Here is a 19,804-nt window from a genome sequence, read left to right as displayed (position 1 = left end):
AGAAAAGACGGAGAAAGATGGGGTAAAGAAGCAAAACAGGTATGTTTGGTTGTACAGCTTGGATGAGAATGGGAAGCTGGCAGAAATGAGGTGCCATCGTTGTTTCACAGTCAGTTTCTTCGAAAAGAGCATACCTGCATTTCTTTGAGAGCACCTAGCCCAGAGCAGAAGAGGGATATTAATAGAAACAGCTTTTCTCTGTTGTTGTGTCAAGACAGAAGATGAAGTATTTCAATGTGGCAGGTGGAGCTGTTTTTCAAAGCAATTGTTTACATTTTTTAAGATCTAAGAGGGACTTAAAAGGGTCTGGTAACAGCTGGATGGCACAGAGGGCTGCCACACATTTTGTATCAGGAGAGTGAAGGTATGCATGGAACACTATGTTGGTAATTTTGTGTAGTGTGCTTAGCAGTTGTCTCAGTAAAAATACTGGAACTGACAGTTCCCATTCAGCCTTCAGAAAATTGGGAACAAACTTTTCTGCATCCTACCACCTGCCTTTTAAAACATGGAAACAGAATAATTACTCTGGACTTTATTTGACATTATTTTTAAACACCCTCTCACTCCCCCACAATGGTTCTTTTAGGGTAGTGGGTTAGGACTGAATTCAGTAAAGACTCTGCGAGACATTTATATGATGCTGCAGGGAACCCTTGTCAGAGCTGGTGAGAACAGGCAGGATATAAATTTTTATCCCCTGAGGTGGATGAGAGTTTAGGGAGATCTGAGAGTGGTTTGAAGGGAAATACAGGTATTTGAGACAGTCCTGATGTGCGGCTGCCAAAGCAGGAAGAGATATGGGTGTTAACCATTTGGCACTCACATAATGGAGAAGCCCCTCCTATTCCCTCATGTTCCCTCAGGAGTTCCTCTCTCATCCTTTCCCACCAAGTAGCTCCTGACATTTTGCACGTGGGCACTGCCTGAGCCGTGGTGTGGCTGGTGGCTCTCTGGTGTGTGTCCTGCCTGAGAAGGAAAGCAGGAGCAGGCGGTGGTACGAGAGAGAGGAGCTTTCCCACTCACTCAGTATCTCCAGCATCCTGGGCTGGCAGCCTTGCTGGTTTGACAAGTCTGCAAGGTTCTGTGATATGTGGGATGTGTGATGCATGGCTGGTATGGTGAGTTAGCCCTATGACATTAAATAGGATCAAATGCAGGATATAGTAGTCAGGTTTAAAGGTACACAAGGAAGAAAAAGAAGCAAGATAACTTGTATACCCACTGTCTACTTTTTCCTAACTGTTCTGTTTCCTGCTCCTGGCAGCAGATCAGCTGCAGATCAGTGGGGCAGTCATGTGGGAATTATTTTTGTTCAATAGCCTCTGTGGGGCTGCCCCCTGCAGACCCTGCCTTATTGCCTGTCTGGGGCTATGTGGGTCACCCTGCCTGTCAGGAGCCCCTTGTCCCATTGAGCTCCACACACTGCTGCGCTGGCTGCTATTTACTGGAATGTGAAGTAGTCAGGAAGAAATTATTAAAAGTATCAGGTTTCATTTTATAACATCATTAATACTGAAGATCTCAGCCTTTGAAAATTACTATTGCATTCACAAAATACTTAGGAGGAAAAAAAGCTTAGTTTGAATTATTTATGCCTTCGGAAAGGAATTTTTTGAGGGTCAAAGCTTGTGTATTAAAGTGTGTTGTTGATAACGCATTAGGCAATGAATTAGTAAGTTATTAAGCTATGATTAAATGAAAGTGTGTTTGTTTTAAAGGCTGGTCATCTGCTCTGCTCTATTTTTGTTACTGGGTACAGCACTGCACAGCCTGCCAAGCCCTTTGCAGATGAGCTATACTGCACTCGACAGCTCCCTGCCTCAAGTAACTTGTTATCTGTATTCAACACAGCAAAAAAGGAAACATCAGACAAGCGTGGTGGAATTGGAGGCAGAAACATTCCTGGCAAGAAATAAGGTCAGGCGCATCACTGCACAGTGTCATCAATGCCCTTCAAGCAGTTTTTCTAGCTATGCCTGCTCTTACTTTGGAAGAATAAGGGATGCGTGCCCACCATATCTTTTGGCAAGTCTGGTCCTCTGCTTGTTGAGGAGGGAGTCCTGTTGTAGTTCCTGCCCAACTCAGTTGCCTGGGTTTCCTTTCCTAGGGAAGGCTTGGGATGGGAGGCAACAGGGCAAGGGAGGGTTTGGCACTTGTGTGTCTCTCCCTCCAATAAAGTCAGGGCATGGCTAGGATGGGAGCCTGGGGAAACAGCAATCACCCTTGTGTTGTCTCGTCCAGAGGTAGCCTGTATGGCCTATGGTTGATGATGACTGTAGGTAACTGTAGGTAAACCAGGATATCCAGGGCTCTTACCTAGTCTTGTTCTTCATGTTCTTCACCTCTGTTGCTTCTACCAGTAAGCAACTGAAGTTATGTTATGAACAGTGAGATACAAAATAACAATTTTGCTCAATGTTTCAGTTTTCATCTTTGTAAGGGTTGGGTTTTGTTTTTGTTGGGGTTGGGGTTTTTTTGAGAAATTGTTTGGAAATGGCATAAAACATCACATTTCACAATGCTTAATGCAAAATTGTGGCTTTGTACATTGTAGAATCAACACTTGGTTAGCTTGTTAGGCTCTGACAGATGTTAGATGGTTGGTCAACAAAACTGCAGTATCCCAAACCAAAAATTCCTAATGTCAAGCAGTAGTTTGACTGCTAGCAGTAAACCACACTATTGCTACCTAATAAATTAGCCCAGTTGAAACAAAAATAAAACCCAAACCCCAAACCAACCATTTTTAGCAAAGCTTTTGATTTCTGAAGCTTTTTGAAGAGTTGATTCAAAATCAATTTGCAAGAACCTCCTTTGCCCTGTTTGCCCTCAGTATGCAGATTAGAATGCTTTATTACAGCTTTAGCCTTGTTTGCAATGAGAAGGCAGTTTTCTGCCAAAGCTAACAGCAAAAAGAAGAAAGCAAATGTCAATGATTTTTTTTTCAAACTGGAATTGATTATAATACAGTTTATGATTAAAAGCAAAATTTCAACCAACTGATGAGAAATGTTAATTAGAAAAAAAACTTTTTTTCTTTTTTTTTTGGCAGGGGCAAAATAGAATTCTTTGTAGCAAAAATAAAATCTGTTAAAAATGCTGGAAATTTATGATTAGTATTATTTAGGAAAATGGTATTGTTGAAGTAAAGGAGACTTTAATATTCTTCTGACTGCAAATATAATGTGTATTTTATTTCTAGATGCCATATTTAGAATCATGTAAACCTGTGAAAAAGAGGCTTTTACTGTAAAAATAGCATAAAATACATCTGAATAATCAATTTATTATCTGAAATTGTTCTTTCTTTGAATTCTGGCTAGACACATTAGACTTTGCTGGAAAAAGAAATAAGTCATGATCCTTTCAGAAGACAGCTGACAGACAGCATAATAAGTTATGGAAAGAACCTGATTTTCTTTTATAAAACTGTCAGGATGCATGATTGAAAAACTATAGCATACTCAAAGAAGTAATGGAAGTGCTTGCATGCTGAAATAATTGCCCAACACTGTTCAATTGAAAAGTTGTTCAGTTGGGAAGATTATCCTGTATGAAAAATCAGCTCAATTTTGTAGTTAGAGGCTATATATTCTTTTTGGCCTGTTGTAATGTAATTTTCGCTTGCATTATCTGGCTATCAGTTGTCTCGGCGAGAACAATTAATAACTTTAATCCAACTTTGTACTTTCTTAGAAAAATGTTAGGATTGGACATACTTTTTAATGAGTGAAAGTGTGGTATCACACTGTACTTGATTATGAATGTTTGGAATATTGGAAAATAATGGCCTCATTTGGCTTTATGCAGATGAAGTTTGCTCTTTTGGAACTCTTGGCCTTATGTGATCTGTTTACATTTATTGTGAAATACCTTCCCAGACTACCCCTAGATAACATGATGGAGGTGTGGAAGGAGCTCTACTAGTGCCAAAACACTAGTAAATACTCTGACTAATTGCAGCGTAGAGAAAAGATGCTTCCATAAGCACATCACTTCTCTTAGCCCTGATTCCATTTAATTGAGGTATTCATGGAATCATAGAGAGAAGTGTGCTTACTGTCATATTTGTAAGCAGCCCTGCCTCACCCTATAGTTGTTTGAGCTGATACCAGGGCAGCAGTGGGAACACATGGCTATGGCACTGGAGAATCAGGGATGGGGTAGGACTGTCCCTTCACTAGTGCTCTGAAGTTGATTCACAGGAGAATGGTGAAGCTCTGTGACCATCTCCCATAATCTCTGTTTCCTGAGTGACCGAGTCAAGTGCAGTCATCTTGTTAGAAGTTTACTCGTCTTAGTTAACCTCGAATCTGAAATGGGTATTTCATGGTAGAATATTATGGATGTTTGTTCATTGGCTGGCAAAGCAGAGATATGTTTCTTGATCTGTTTGTTACAGCACTGTGGGTACTTGATTTCTGCAGAAATCTGCATGGATCCACTGCCCATTAAAGCCAGTTTCTAGACTGAGACATTTGACGTAATGCATGCCTCTCTCAGGGTTCAAATTAATTAATTTTGAGCTTACCAAATACCTTGATGCTCATTTCAGTGGGTGTAGTATCAGGTTTAGTTTTCCGTGCTGCTTGAATTAGAAAGATGTGACATTTCTGCTCATTCTCTCACCTGCCTGTAGCTGAAGGCTACTGCACTTTAAGATGTGATATCTGTACTCTGTTTTTACACAAAATATAATTTCATGGCTGTAAAAGGTAGCAATAATTACATTTTATATGGCACCACTTATCCTAACTATTTTGAAAAATTCTTCACACCTTTTAAACAAGTATGTTTAAGACACCTGGTGTTCTTTCTACTGGTGAGAGGAGGCAGAGGTTTGCGTGAGAGGAAGGAGTGAGTTCCTGGGTTTCTGTGGCAAGCCCTGAGGCTGGGCATGCTTTCCTCTCACTGTGGTACAACACAGCTTATGAGCTTTACACATGTTATGGGTAGAAAGCTACCTTATGGGTATGATGGAGCTTGTATCAGATGCTCCAAAGTGTTCCTGCTGAACTTAAACCCAATGCCAAGCCATAACAGTTTGTGAAAACCAGAGGGTAGAAGGATATTAATACAGTGGGGGTAAGAGTTGTGGCTATTTGTCAGGACACAGAGGAAGCAGATGCTAAATCTTGACTGCTGTAAAGGATTGCATCACCCGGTGCCTAACAATAATGACTACTTTCCGAAGTCCTTTGTTAGAGGGGGCCCCCATCAGAAAAGAAAGGAGATCTTGTTCAGCCAATCCTTTAATGACTATGTCTGTCTGTATGCATTTGGGGGAAAGAGAGGGTCATATAGCCAGATGAATTTTAACAGAAGGTCTTTGTGTAAAGTATGTGGGCATTAAGAAAGAAATATCTTTTAAATCAGTTCTCAAGAAAAAAGTGAAGTTACAGGGAGGAAAAAAGAGCGATATTTTGTTCTGTATGGTGGTTAGTTTGTAGTAGATATTCAGAGGGTGGTACTTCAAACTTATCCATCTTTTCAAACCTATTTCTGGTTAAAGTTTAATTGAAAGAGGTTGTTCAGCTGCATGTGTAAGACAGTAAATATATTTAGAAAGGGTGAATTATGAAGAATTCTGTTCACTGACTTGTCTTCATCATTTGTAGAGGTTATTTGGAGTTGTATAAAAATTCAACAGTTTAATATTTCTTAGTTCTTTATTTCTCAGAGCACCAAAATGAGAAGACATAGTCCTTCATTTATGGAAACTGAATAGCATTCGTAATTGGATGCTTGAGGATTTAGGATCTGTTTGCTGTTTTATAGCACTGTCATATAAATGTATTCATGTAGTGATATATATAAAATTCATATAAATCTATATAGACTAATTTATAATTTATTCTCCTAGTCTGTGATGACCTGGTCACCTGCCAGCATTTGAAAGTTCTGCACATTTGTGATTTATACAATTCCATCCTGCTAAAACATGGAGCAGGTCTTTAATTGCCTTTCATGAAGAATTCTGCCAACAGGGATATTTAGCTTCTTTCCTTCATTTGCAGCCAGAAACTGCTTTTTTTTGGTAGCTCTGAAGTTTGTACAGACTTCAGATCTACCTAAAATACATTTGTTTTAGTTCTTTTTAATGTCTAAAAATAGTAACACAGACTTGAAGACTACTTTTCACCTCTTTGACAAAGGAGTTTGGCCGTCATGCTTATAGTTTCTGTACTTTCTAAGAACTGTTAAATATATAATGCTACAACATTTATCTGCCTGCATGTGTGCACAACTTGTAAATAATTTAATGTTTTATTTTGCCACTTGGCCTCTTCACATAACTCTAAACTGAGGAAGAGAAATTCTGCTAAATTATTAATTCACTGGGAAATTGAAACAACCAATATAAAATTAAGCACTGAAAATGGTTCCCTTTTTCTCTGTGGGAATCAAAGCAGCGAACGCAACGGATAACAGTGAGGGAGCTAAATGGAGAAGATGGTCATAGAATAATTTAGATTGGAAAGGACTTCTGTGATGTCATCAAGACCAACCACCAGCTCAAAGCTAAACTATTTATTATGGATATGCTTAGTTGAGTCTCACATACCTCCAAGGATGGAGATATTCCAGAATGGAGACTTTTCAGGAGTCTCCTGCATGTTTGAGTACATGGGCAAGGTACATAGGACCTGTTGCCTGGCTGGCTGGTGGAATTTGGTGGCAGCCTGTAGTGTTAAAAATTTCCGCCTAGCTAAAACCTTTGCAGCAAAGCATGCATGCACTTCAGTGCCATTGTGGCAGAGCAAAAAATTTTGCTGTTCTCTCTAAATGGATCTTTAATAGGTCAAAACACAGTGACTTTATGAAGGCTGCTAGGTCATACTACTTAAAATTATCTGGGTTTTTAAATATTTTATTCATATATAAACTACAATTTTAATATGGCTTGACTTTTTCTTAATAACTTCCATACTAACAATGTTATTTCCCATGGTGTTTTCATGCTGTATAACTATGTCAAGAGGAGTCATGATTTAATCACTGACTATTTATACTTCATATATTTAATTCACTAAATCTTCAGTGACTTTCAACACATTTTTATGTAATGATTTATTTGGAGATTGTAACTCCAGTGTTACAATTTGCCCATTGTGCCTTTATTTGGGTTCTAAGCGTATAGCCATAAATAGTAATCAGTAGTACTGTTTTATTAAATTATGTGAAGATCTCTGCTGAAGAATCCAAAGGAGACAAGCACAGCTTTTAGCACTCATTTTAGGACATGATCATTAAAAAGTATGCCCAACCTGGAAATCAATAGATATTTATAATTTCAGCAGCTTCCCACATGCCTCATTGCTTGTCAGGGTTATAGACTTTTTCACACAAGAGCCACATCATGTGTCCCTGTCCTGCTTATACCACCTGGAACATATCCATATATAATTCACCATGTGTGCACAAGTGCAAATGACTCAAGGAAGCAAGAGGAAGAAGTTACTGGGAGAGTTATTGGAATCCTTGCTTTGGCAGCAGTACGAAGTCAGGTTGAACAAAGTGCCTGTGTGAGTGTGGCTGTATTCAGTGTTGGCGCTTGCTGATAAAACGCTATGGATGGAATGAGTTTTTCAGTCTTTCCAAGAATTGCAGCCACAGTAACCATGTATTGTACAGCCTTTTTTGTTTGTTTGTTTTTGTTTTTGTTTGTTTGGGTTTTTTTTTACTTTTTTAGAAGGAAGTTGTATCGATTCTTAGTTATCAAGAGCTTTTCATTTTTAAACTTAAACACAAGCTTATCCTAGTCCTTTGCCGTTTCAGATGACGTAAAGACTTTGGTCTCTCTCTCACTATCTGTTTAGATCTATTTGCTCAAATGTCTTCAATTATGATTGTGTAATTGAAGTATATCTATTAGAACTGACTAGCTGATATGCAGAATGAGGCAAGCTAACTATGAGCAGACTAAAACTTTGACTGTCTAGTAAACTGGCGAATGTCCAACCAAGTAACTCCCTTCATCCCTGTTCAATTAAGTATGCTACCTGTACACGGGGAAAATCCCATTTTGCTGGAGGCCTACATGAGCAATCATCAAAATGAGCAATTCATGAATTTTTTGTGTTCATTAATACTATGAAAATCTCATTCTTTCTCCAAACGCTTATGTGATTTATCAGTCCTTTACCCCTATGGCCATTTCAGAAAGTTGCAGTAGAAAACCTCCTGTGCTGCATCCTAACAATAGCCAGACAAAAATTGTATTAGGTTCTTACAGCCTATAGGTTTTTACAGCATTTCTGAGAGGTCCCCAAAAGATATTACTTATAGCGGCATACCAGCTTTGTGAAGTATTAATAGCACTGTTTCTTTTGTGCCGAGTGGATTACTGCCATCTAAGTTTGTAATTGGTGTTAACAGTGCATGCAGAAGGATTTCAAAGCAGCTACTCAACTGAAAACTCTTTTGCTTTATTAATACCCCATTCATGGAGAGACTAAAGAAGGAGGATTGTGAAATGTGGAAAAGAATTAAAGTCTGACAGAGAAGATGTGAGAGCTGAGCGCAGGGTCCCTTGGGTACAAAGCACATGGCAGCAGAGAACAGTTTTCAGAGGAAGGAAATTATGACAGCAGAGACCAAAGGCTGAAAGTGTATTTCTGGCCTGCAGTAGCACAGAAAGACTTTGTCACCTATTTATGTAGGTGTACAACAGTCATTTTCCACTGCATACATGAGATTATTGAGAACACCACAAGTTATTCCTAGGCCCCTCCCTGCTGGGAGCAGTCTAGGTGCATAGATCTAGCAGCAGACTCTTCCAGGTTCTGTAATTGCCAAAGGTATTGTCTTCAGGAACAGACCTTCTGAAAATTATTCATGTAATCATGGAGTTTTCAGTGTCCTCAACCTCAGCAAAATCGGCCTTGTGAACAATTGAGAAACATGTTCCTAAGGGGTGCAAAAGGTCGCTCTATCTCCTGTAGAGAAACTGGGGAAGCGCAGATTTCATTAGTGATCTGATCACTAGTCTCAAATGTGGCAGACCCAGCTGAGGAAAGCAGAAGTATCTGGCCATAGTGTAAATGCATACAAACATCTTTTTCCTCTCTGGCTGCTTCTGCCAGAAGTCAGTCTGATGAGAAAGTACTGTGTACCTGCTGTAGTAGTTAAAAGATACAACATTTGAACTACAACTCTCTTTTGAGGATAATTCAAGTATTCATAAATCCTACAAAAATTCTTTCGGCATAAAATTTTGTCTTTCTCTTCCCCAGCTAGTTCTGTACAAAGTTGTTTGCTGGAAAGTCAGTTGCTGTTGCTGACTGCATGTATTACTCATTCTCGTAAGTTTATATGTATTTATGTAGATCTGTATAGACATATGTATACACACACAGATGCAGGTGACTTTTTGAGCAGAGCTTCCACTAGCATAACTTAAAGTATAAGGGAAAGTACTTACCACAGCCTTTTAATTCGGTTTTTGTTTATATAGATGTATCTGGCACATGATGGGAATGACCACTATATCCCAGGGTGTTCATGAAGGGAATGGCCAATGTGCTTGAAAGTGTAGTATCTTTGTGGGACACTGCAAACTAAAACTATCTTTGATAAACCAAATTAAGACACTTCTTTTGCTGCCAATTGTTTTATCTGTTTTACATCAGTAGCTTCCCCTGGCAGTGACTCACATGGTGCAGTCACAGATATGCAGTGACATCGAAGGTCTCTCATCACTTTCATTCTCCTTCTCTTGCTGCAAAAATCCCTTCTACAGGCCCACCACCTGCCATGGTCATCTCCTCCCTTGCATTGTGCTCACAGCAGCAGGAGTCGGGTGCTGAACACAGAGCTGAGATGATGTGGTTGGGCAAAAGCTTGGAGCCATATCAAGCATAGGACTGAAAATTCCTAGGAGCTTCCTAACCTGAACAGATTCCTGTTCTTACATGCTTTCACTTCTGGCAAAAAGGACAAACCTGCTCAATCCCAGCCTGCAATTGTCATTTGCCATTTCATTTTACCTTACAGAATTTAAGTAAAGGAGTGAACCAGTGGTGGCAGATGCTTAATTAGCTCCAATATCATAGTAGCCTTTACCTGCAGCTTTGGATTGGCACTAGGTGCTAATCAGGCTTTTCCCATGGTCTGGCCTCCTGGTCTTCACCAGCATCAGTGCCGCTTCCTTACTTCTTCCCACAACATCTCTGAAGTTTTGAAATTGATTGCTAGTTGCCTTCAGAAGTTAAAGGACCTACATTAAAGGACAAATTAGAAGTGCTGTCTTGTTAGATGTTAAACCTCACTTTGCTTGGTTGGTCATAGAGAGCTGTTCTCCTCTAGTTGTTCCTTTGATCCATTGTGACTTTCTAAGTATTTTCTAACACTGATGGTGGAGGAACTCGTTCTTTTGGAGATAGGTCAAATTTATTGCTGAGCCTCAGGAAATTCAGACATGGAATATAAGGTTACTTAAATTAGAGGGATAGATGTTAGGCTTTAAAAGCTTTTTGTTATCTTGACAATTCAATATTAACTCTTGCACAGTATTGAAACTGTAATATCTTGCAATTCTTGTTTCTTATTGTGCATTTAAATTATTAAATGCTCTGTATTGACTTTAGGCTTTAATTTTTTTTATCTTTTTTTTTTTGAGAGATTGATTTAAAGAAAGACTGGCAGCTGTGGTTCTGCAGCATAATGTGCAAGTATAAATAGAATGCAAGCTGTCCATTTATCTCAGTCCTGATCTACTTATATTCAGCTGATGCTTATTACAATCATGGTTTGTCTCTCAGCAGACATATTCAGTTAGGATTAAGCTTGGACAACTAACCTAATTCACTTTTGTAACTTAATTCAGGTCTTCTGTGTAGATTTCTCGTGAAACTAAATAATTCTTTTAACTCCTAATCTTTCAGTATCAAAATATTGAGAATGTTTATCACTGTCTATGTTTTGGGGAGCTACTGAGTTTGTTTTAAAAGCTTTTAGATTTACCATGGTATGGCTTCATTCGTATCTGAGATTTCTCTCCACTCCAGCTTCTCCTTATATGTTATGATACTTTATTAAATGTTATTTCAGTTCATAAATTCTCTAAATTACACTATGGGAGACCCTTGTAAACCTTCTAAACTTTTTGTTAGAGAGAATGTTTTGATAGAATAGCCTGAAAGTGAAATAAAAGCACACCTAGCCAATTCTAAAAAGTATGTAAAAAAAAAAAGGTTATACCTGAACTTTATATTTATCTCATCCACATTGAAAAAGGAATATTTATTCTTTTATTTAAAGAATACTAGGACGTTCATGGAATTTATTATTTATTATTTATTTCTCAGGTTTTCAGACAGGTTTTCTCTCAGCATTATCCCTGAACAAGAGCCCTGTGGAATTTGTGGATGTAAAAATACCAAGTTCTGTGTCTTTAACATATGAGCTACACTTTCTTTTTTGTTTAAAGCATATAGCTGACTTTTTGCTGTTTTAGCCTACTGACTAGCCTTTGGCATGGATTAATCTTTATTTACTTGTTTTTAATTTTAAAAATCAACACAAGTAACTTGCCACAATTAAACATCTATGTAGGTTATAAGAAAGTTCAGGACTAGCCATAAACAACAATCAGTGCTACCTTGTTATAGTATATGGGTGTTAAACTCTATAAAGCACATTAAATTTCAGATTAGAAGTAGCTTGTGTGTAATATTTCAATGTGTGCAAGAGGATCATTTTGTTCAATAACATACCATGAGTCCAATTTAGCTTTCTGCTCTGAACAACATAAATGTGTGCAGAGAAAATAGGTGAAGTATGCTTTAAACTGCAACATCTTAATAACATCTTATTTTTCTTCCTCCTCATTTAATTTACACTGTTATTGTGATTATGCTGATGTTGAAAGATACACAGGCAACTTGTACCTTTTTTAAAAGACCATGAGATTTACCTTGTTTGTACCTTTATGTATTTGTTGTTTAGAAACTGGTCCAAGAAACAGTATTTTCTGAGCTCAGCGTATGTTCATGTTATATGCAATTCCCCATATAGTTTTCATAACCTTTTATATTCTTCATGAAAAACCTCTCCTGCAGTCCTTTGGGTTTTTATCGGGGATGTGATGGCACTTCTGGTACTGAAGAGCTGAAGCTCCTCCCTGCTGGAACTCCAGGGCAAAAGACCAGATGAGTGGTAGATACAGATCTCACAGGTGGATTACTGAGTGATGTGTGCATAGTGGGATCTTGAAGTGCCAGGCATGAGAAGTGCCATGTTTTCTGGTCTGAGAAATGCACTCTTTTATCTAAAAAAATGGCATTTACAATTAGGGAGAAACAGCAGCACCAGTGGCAATGGCAGATCAGCAGATAACTTCTGTTGAAGAGTGAAGAAATACAGAAGAAACATCAAAGCACTGTACAGTTGGAAGGGATATGTGGTCCTCTAATGTGAACATTTCAGTATCACAGTGAATGTGAGGCTGTAAGGAAGAGCTTGTAAATGATAGGATTTGGAGGAAATATCACAGCAGGGTGTTTGAAATGTTCCATGAAGACAAGGCCTCTTGGACAAACAGAAAGATGAAAGGACCAGTGAAAACACCAAAGAAATTATGAAAGTCATGGCACCTTAATTTAGTGATTCCCAAGAAAAGTTGAAGTTGTTGTATCAAAATATTATGAGAGCCCTGAGAATGAAAGGAAGAATCAGAGAGAGTGTGCAGATGTAAGTCAGTGTGGCTGCTGCTGTTGTCAATGTGCAGCCCTATGTCTGCAGTCAGACCTGGAAATGAAGCATGAATAAAATAAACCCTGTTTCATTGCCACAGTTTTATTGATTCCATCAGGCTGTCTGTAGTCATTTAAAGGTAACTGTGGAGGTGCTACCCATTCAATGCGATGTGAAAGAAGAGATAGGTACAGTCTAGTTGGTTCTGGCAACTAATACTCAAAGAATATTACTGTCTTTAAACTGCAATGTAATTTGCTGATACATACAGAGCAGAGAAGAAATCCTTCTAATAGGAGCTTTTGTTATAGTAATGCCAACGGCAAAGGAAAATATTCAGATTATTTTCCTAGAGATAGAGGCTGCTTCTGTTTGGAAAGCACTGCATTAGACCATCTGTTTCCTCTGATTGCGCACCACCATAGCCATTGTTGTGATTAATTTCTTTGCTTCTAGGCACAAATTTGAGTACTCGAAAGAAGATTAAAAGCTTGTTTTGCGAACAGGGATGTAGCTAATGGCTGGCTTTCAGTAGGATTGTGTGTACTTAACAACTTTACAACTCAAGTCATCAGTCTTCTGCTTGTAGTTGATCTATGAAGAAAGCAAGGAGAATGTCCTTTGCTTTATTGTAATAATCACAAATTGTTGGTGAGGTTTCCACAGTGTGCCACAAGCGTCACCACACGCTCAAAACACCACTAGGACAAAGAGTCACTTTTCATAAAATCGTAGAATCATTTGGGTTGGAAAAGACCTTTAAGATCATCAAGTCCCGCCTTTAACCTACCGTTGGCAAGTCCACCACTAAAACATGTCCCTAAGTGCCACATCTACACATCTTTTAAATACCTCCAGGGATGGTGACTCTGCCTTCCCTGGACAGCCTGTTCCAACGTTTGACAACCCTTTCAGTGAAGAAGTTTTTCCTAATATCCACTCTAAACCTCCCCTAGCACAAATTGAGGTCATTTCCTCTCGTCTAGTCTACCTCAAGCTGGTGGCTTGGCTGCTGGAAGATGTGTGGTTTCATCACCCATTTGTCAGACCGGATCCTTTGGTCATGAGGCTGGTGTGGCCCAAAAGCCCCAAACAAGTAGTAGCTTGCTAGGCAGGAATAAAGCTCTGATGGCTGGCAATCTGCCACAGGCCAGCAGCAAGGAACAGGCTGCAGTGTTGTCTCTGTGGATGCTACTGTTGTCCTTTTTCAAACCAGAACTGCTGCTTTGTGTCCCCCAGTGATGAGCAGCACAAACCAAATGTGGAGTTTTGTCTAATATGGACACTGCATGTTACTTCAGTTCCTCTTTTGCTTGAATCCTCAGTATACAGTACAGTGGCAACGTGTATACAGTAATGTGTCAATGGTTTTCCACCACTAGGCTGTTCCCTTCCTTCCTTCCTTTTAATTCCTGTATTACTTAAATAAGCCTGGTAGGCCTTTGATTCAGGATGAATCAGTATGCAGTGGTCCGTCTGCATAGTACAATGATTTTGGAAAACGAATGGTATTTGTATGAAATGCATCAATTCTTATTTATTTTGATACTTTCCTTGATCATCACATTTCAAGATTGTCACATTTGCCTGTGATTGCATGTTTTAAGTTGAGCATTTTGCAGCTAAAATTATGATTCTCCTCTATTAACAAGGTGTATTCAAACTTGTATTTGGTAATAAGTTATTTAATGTTTGCATCAGTGTGACTTACCTGCTTTCAGTGTAATAATTGGTACACCATATTTCAAAACATTTTTTCATTTTGAGGTTTGTAATGGTGTATATTGGGGTTGTGGCTGATCTGTGGCCTTACAGGACATAGTTAAACAGAACTGAGAGGAAAATGTTGACTGCCAAGTAAAGCAGCATTATCAGTTTCCTCTCTCCTGCATTGAAAGAGACGGGGAACAGACAGTGTAGGGTTTCCTGGTATGTTTTAAGAAAGCCTGGGATTCATTTCCCCTCCCTTCCTTCCTATTAGTAGTTTGTTAACTCCCAGGAAGATTCAGGGTTTTCTTTGTGAGACCTTTCTGCTTGCATATTCTGGAAACGGCTTTTCCTTTGAGGAGCTCGGTCCTCACTTCTGTACAAGTGCAGGGGGAAGAAGAGGTGGATTGATGGTGAGAGTCTGACTTAGCACGAACAAACTGTAGAGGAGTTTCTAATGGAAAACATTGTTGTCAAAACAGTATTTTCTTATAATTTGCTGGCATCAGCATAGCGCTGGCCCCTGAGGAATAGAGGATCCTTTAGACTCAGAAGTAGGAAATGCAGCGAGACACTGCCTTCGAAGCGACAAGTTGTGAACTCCTGAGCAAGACCGTAAAGTTATAAGACAGATATTCAACTTGCCTTTCTTCAGGAGAAACCTCGGGCATCTCTTTGCAGCAACTGATCATCCCTCGCATTAAGGAGAAGGATGCAAGCATGGAGGTGATAGTAACCAGCTACTTGGGATGAGCAGTGGCTTTGTAGCACTGTGCATGGCTGGAGTGCACTAACAAACTGGATGTTTTGTGGGGGCTTTTTCCTCTTCACCCGGAGCAGCACAGGGCTGCCAGTTTGGCTACGCTAATTTTGGATGAAACATTGAAAACCAGATGGTTTCATGCTTTTTTTAAAAAAAAACCAACAACCTTCATTTGCTAAGTCTGACCTGCCTTACATGAGAAGCCATGCCTCGTTTATTCATACGAGTCACACCGAAAGCAGGCTGAAAGCTGTTGCAAGATGTCCTGTCGTCTGCTGGGTGCAGAATGCTAGAAACTAAGAGGGTCTCACAGCTTCCTGTAGAAATTACTTCAGCATTTTCAGTCCATTAACTACCACTGATTTTTCTTTTTTTCTGTCTAGTAAAACCTAGGTATTGGTTTCTGAGGGAAGGCCCATACAGTACAAATAACCTCATTGCACCCATTTCCAACTCTTTAAATCTGTACCCTATTTTTATCTCTTTTGGTAGCATTTGAATTTCACAAATTTTATGTTCCATTGACATTTAAAAACAAAATCAGAGTATCTTTCAGTGTGTTGGAAGAGTGTAATTCTGAAGAGCTGATTTTTTTTTTCCTTTGGTGAAGATACAGGGATACGCATCCATGTCTCAACGCCGCCTTTTAAGGGAAGGACATGAAAGTCATTTTAGGACCTTACCAAGATTCATCCAAATCTTTCATGGCAGACGACACTCACGAAATAACCCAAGACAAATATGCTCTGGTGAGGTTAATGTATAGGTGATCCTATAGTGTGATTTATATCTATGCAGCATGCTGCGCTTAAATTTAAGCAGTGTGTGAGGTGAAAATAATCAGTAAGTAGCCTATTTGTATTTGTGTTACCGATTTTCTCAGCTGATGTAAATTGCAGGAATGAGTATTTTTTCTCAAAGCACACTCATGTATGGATTGGCAGCTGTTAACAGTTAAAAAAAAATATGTATTTTTGTCCTTATTAGGTATTACTTGTGGATAATTATTACTTTCTGTCACTAGTACTAACTGGAGAAAACCATGCTATCTTGTTTTTCCTCATAGCTCAGGTGTATGATCTGACACAGATTTGAATGCTTTACAGCAATCATCCTTTGAAGCTCTAGAAAAACTTCAGAGTGCTCAGCTCTTAAAAAACTTAACTAATTACACCAAAAAATGTTTTAAACCTTACTCACAAAATCAGGAAGCCTCTGATCTGTAAGTGTAATGTACTAAATTTACTTTTCAATCTCAAAGTTTGTTTCATAGGGTGTGTGGTGTAACAATATGTTAGTATGACTGATAATTATATGTTTTTTGTGTTTAGTAAAGCTACATATTGTTAGGATTTTTTTCTGAAATAGGTTAACCCTAACTGGTTGATATAAGGTTAGATTTTTCAATAATTAATTAGTCCCTTCTTGGTTATATGCACAATGACTTGGTATGGTTTTTCTAAAAAGAAAAAAATAGGGAGAAAAGAAAATGCCTGCCTGGTGGTCCCTTTTGCTCATGCCTTCTTTTGTACTGTGCTCACTGAGTCTTTTGCCATCTATTTTGCTTGAAATGAAAATTGCAAAGGTTTTTTTTATAACCTTTTTTTTTTCTTTGATAACCTGTAAAATGTAAAGTTTTCATGGAAAATGTGAAGTGCCTGACTTACCAGTTCTGAGCATTCATGAGGTCAAGGTTTGGTACCTTGAGGGATGCTAACTAATAAATTATCAAAATTTAACAATTAATTCTCTTCAGCTCAGATGAGAGGAAGTTTTCAGGTTAATTACTGTTAACCACAGTAAAGAAAAATCAGGAAAAAATTAGTAATATTTTAAATACATGGGATGCAGTCTTACAAAGCAAAGCAAAGCAAGGCCTCCTCAAATTTCAGTCTTCCCTTCTTGTAGGATTCAACCATCGCTCGATAGTAATCACAGTGCAGTCAGGTTCAAGGTTCAGCCATAAAAATTACCACTTGCACCAATTATTTAGTAACATATATATGCTTAAAAGTTTTGAGTGCCTTCTGGCCATTCATGAGTGGATTAGAGCTAGTTTCAAGTTTAGGCAAAGCCCTGACTGCATAGATGAACACCCCAGATTTAATATATTGAACACGTTCTAACATAGATAGTTTTCCTAATTTTAGTCTAATTTCCTTCAGACTCAGATCCTTAATATAAATCTTGTAATTCTGTACAACCATCTTTTACTTACAGGTTCCTTTCACTATATATAGGTGTGTATAGTCAGAAAATTGTATGTTTCTGTCGGAAGCTGTCTGTCTTCTCTCCCACCCATCTTTATTATTCCTAAACTCCTTTTGATTGTGTTGCAGCCTTTTCTTTTTGAAGTCTTCAAGTATGCAAAAATTCTGTTTCCTTTTCTTCCTGTTACCCATTTTATGTTGACAGTAGGAAACCAATTATATGCTTCTAATGTTAACCTTATATATCCAGTGAGAATTATTCCATTGTTTCAGTCAAAGGCGTTTTCTGGCCTTTTGGACTGATAAGAGTTTTCCCACCTTCCTGGTAGCAGACTTTGGTTAGCATTCAGTGACACTTCCAGACCAGGGGTTATGCAAAAGGTGGACCAAGGGTTTGCATTGTGGAGGGGAAAGGTACTGCAGCCTGGGAACATTTCTGTCCTGTAGCTATGCTGAGTAAAACTACAATTTTGGCAAGTATGTATTTCTAAAGTAAATGTGTTTGTGATTCTGTGAATCCCATGATGCATGCATCTCTCTTCTTGTGACAAACTTAAGCCACTCCATCCTGTTGTCCCAGGTCTTACAGAGCTTTGTTCTCTCTTCATTAGCATCTGTGGAAATTGCCAAGAGCAAGTTTGCACACTGTCACATCACCCTTTTCCTGCATGTGAAGATGTTTAATATGGAATATAGAAATCTTTACATGAACAGGTACCAGGTTCTGTGTGGTCCCTCCTGCCTGAGCAGGAAGGGCTCAGGCTGATACCCCAGGCTCATGTGAGGCAGCATCATGGTCTCTGCATCCATTCTTGATCATACTACTTCCGTGTGCTTCTGCATCTCCAACTGCAGGCATGTGGAACAGCAGTTGTACAGTTTGTGATGGATTTTAGCCCTCAAAAGCTGTGGCTTAAGCTGTCTTTTGTGAGGGCACCTATCCTCCCATCAGCAGGGGAGATTTCCCAGGCTCCCGACCTGCTGTGGCCCTTTGTGGTGGGCTTCCTGGCATGGTGCTCACAGACCATCCTTTCAGATTCTCCCTCTTCTCGCTTTGCCTAAGCAAACAGGAACAGTAGGTCAGCTTGAGCCCAAAGCTGCAAAACAAGTCTGGCAAGTGGAGACTTCAGAGACATCCGTCTTCAGTCTGTGCTGCTCTTAGTATGGACAGGGAGTATCTTTGGAGGTATCCTATAGTCTTCATCTTTTCGCACAGGATTCAGGTTGGTTTTCTGATGAAGATGACTAAGGGTCTGTAGCAGTTTGCTTTTGCATGAATGCTCTAGGCATGTAATGAATTGATAGATGAGGAGATTGTCTATGTCCCAGGGTTCTTCAGATCCAATTCAGAGAAGTTCTGTGACAAGGTACAGTGAGGCAGCACTCTAATGTGAGTGTCTAATAGTAATAGGCTTCTGTAGTGAAATAATCAGGTAAAACTTGGTTAATCTTCAACCTGGGTAATCCAATACAAATTGTAAAGAGGGGTCTAGAGGAAGAGCATTCTTGAATTTTCTGTGTCTGCTAAGAGGGTGGTGTGGTTCATCTTCTCTTAGAGTTCTATGAGTATTTCTGTTGGATATTGGGCATTCTTGTATGGGGAGAGTGTGCGTATGGGGAGAGTGTGCTAGCTTACAGGCTGGATATCAGAATATATGGATGCAGGAAATGTCAAGACTGAGCACATGAATATAGCAGACATACTTAACTAGCTGAAGGCTTCAACATAGGAAAAGCCTGCCTGGAGCCGGCGTAAATGCTGAGATTTCTGATCAGTGTGAAAGCCTGCCACTACAACTTTATTACTGTTAGTTCCCATTTTAGATAAATCTAGGCGTGTAAGGCTATGTTATTGTTTTGCTGTATTCACACCTTTGTTTGCTGGCTGGATAAACATGTTGAAAAGAGTTTTATTTGAGATTTGAGGTTTCCACTCTTGAGATTTCCATTACCTGGAAATGACCTTGCACTTTTTCTAGTAGAAAGAGTTGGGTGTGAATCCATAGCAGAGGTGATAAACTGCACCAAAACATTAAACTTGTGAATGAGTAATTCAGTACAACTGGCTCCAGATAGTGTGGTGAATATCTGCATGAGAAACACTTTTGCTTTGCCTTGTTAAAGCCTAACATGAGTGAATATATGCTTAGGGCTTCAGCCTATAGCCTGGGTATACTGTATCAGACACTGGATATATCAGCAGTCTGTAAATATGCAGGGTGGTGACATGAGGGGAAAACACTATAATTAAAGAGGTAATTACAAGAACAGTGGCATTACTGGAGGAAAATACATTTGTAAAGTCATCTTGTGCCACCTGTTGCATTTATGGAGCAAAGTTCGATTAACATGAAAGCTCTTAGCTTCACGGGGTAGTTTGTTCTGAACAGAGGAAGGGAAAAGTGGTCTTTTTTCTTCTCTGATG

At 39.1% G+C, this 19,804-nt stretch overlaps 1 protein-coding gene across 12 annotated transcripts in view; it reads left to right on the top strand.

The window, feature by feature from the left end:
• MCF2L (MCF.2 cell line derived transforming sequence like) overlaps positions 1-19,804 on the top strand; it is a 155,458-nt gene that overhangs the window by 45,596 nt on the left and 90,058 nt on the right. The window contains exon 2 of one of the 12 annotated variants that reach the window (XM_061377660.1): positions 1,855-2,028. The exons of 8 other annotated variants lie outside the window; for them this stretch is intronic. Coding sequence is in view for 2 of the 4 variants with exons in the window: in XM_061377651.1 (XP_061233635.1) it covers positions 15,798-15,918 (121 nt within the window). In the remaining 2 variants the exon portion in view is untranslated. Of the gene's footprint in view, positions 1-1,854; positions 2,029-15,350; positions 15,919-18,363; positions 18,603-19,804 lie in introns of those variants that run through there. 3 more of the 12 variants (XM_061377651.1, XM_061377663.1, XM_061377661.1) reach the window with 3 other exon arrangements.

The sequence above is a fragment of the Neopsephotus bourkii genome, unplaced genomic scaffold (genome assembly GCF_033783945.1).
Source record: "Neopsephotus bourkii isolate Nb327-2 ecotype Australia unplaced genomic scaffold, CSIRO-AGI_Nbou_v1 NB_1760, whole genome shotgun sequence".
NCBI classification, from domain to species: Eukaryota; Metazoa; Chordata; class Aves; order Psittaciformes; family Psittacidae; genus Neopsephotus; species Neopsephotus bourkii.
This window is presented reverse-complemented; position numbering and strand designations above follow the sequence as displayed.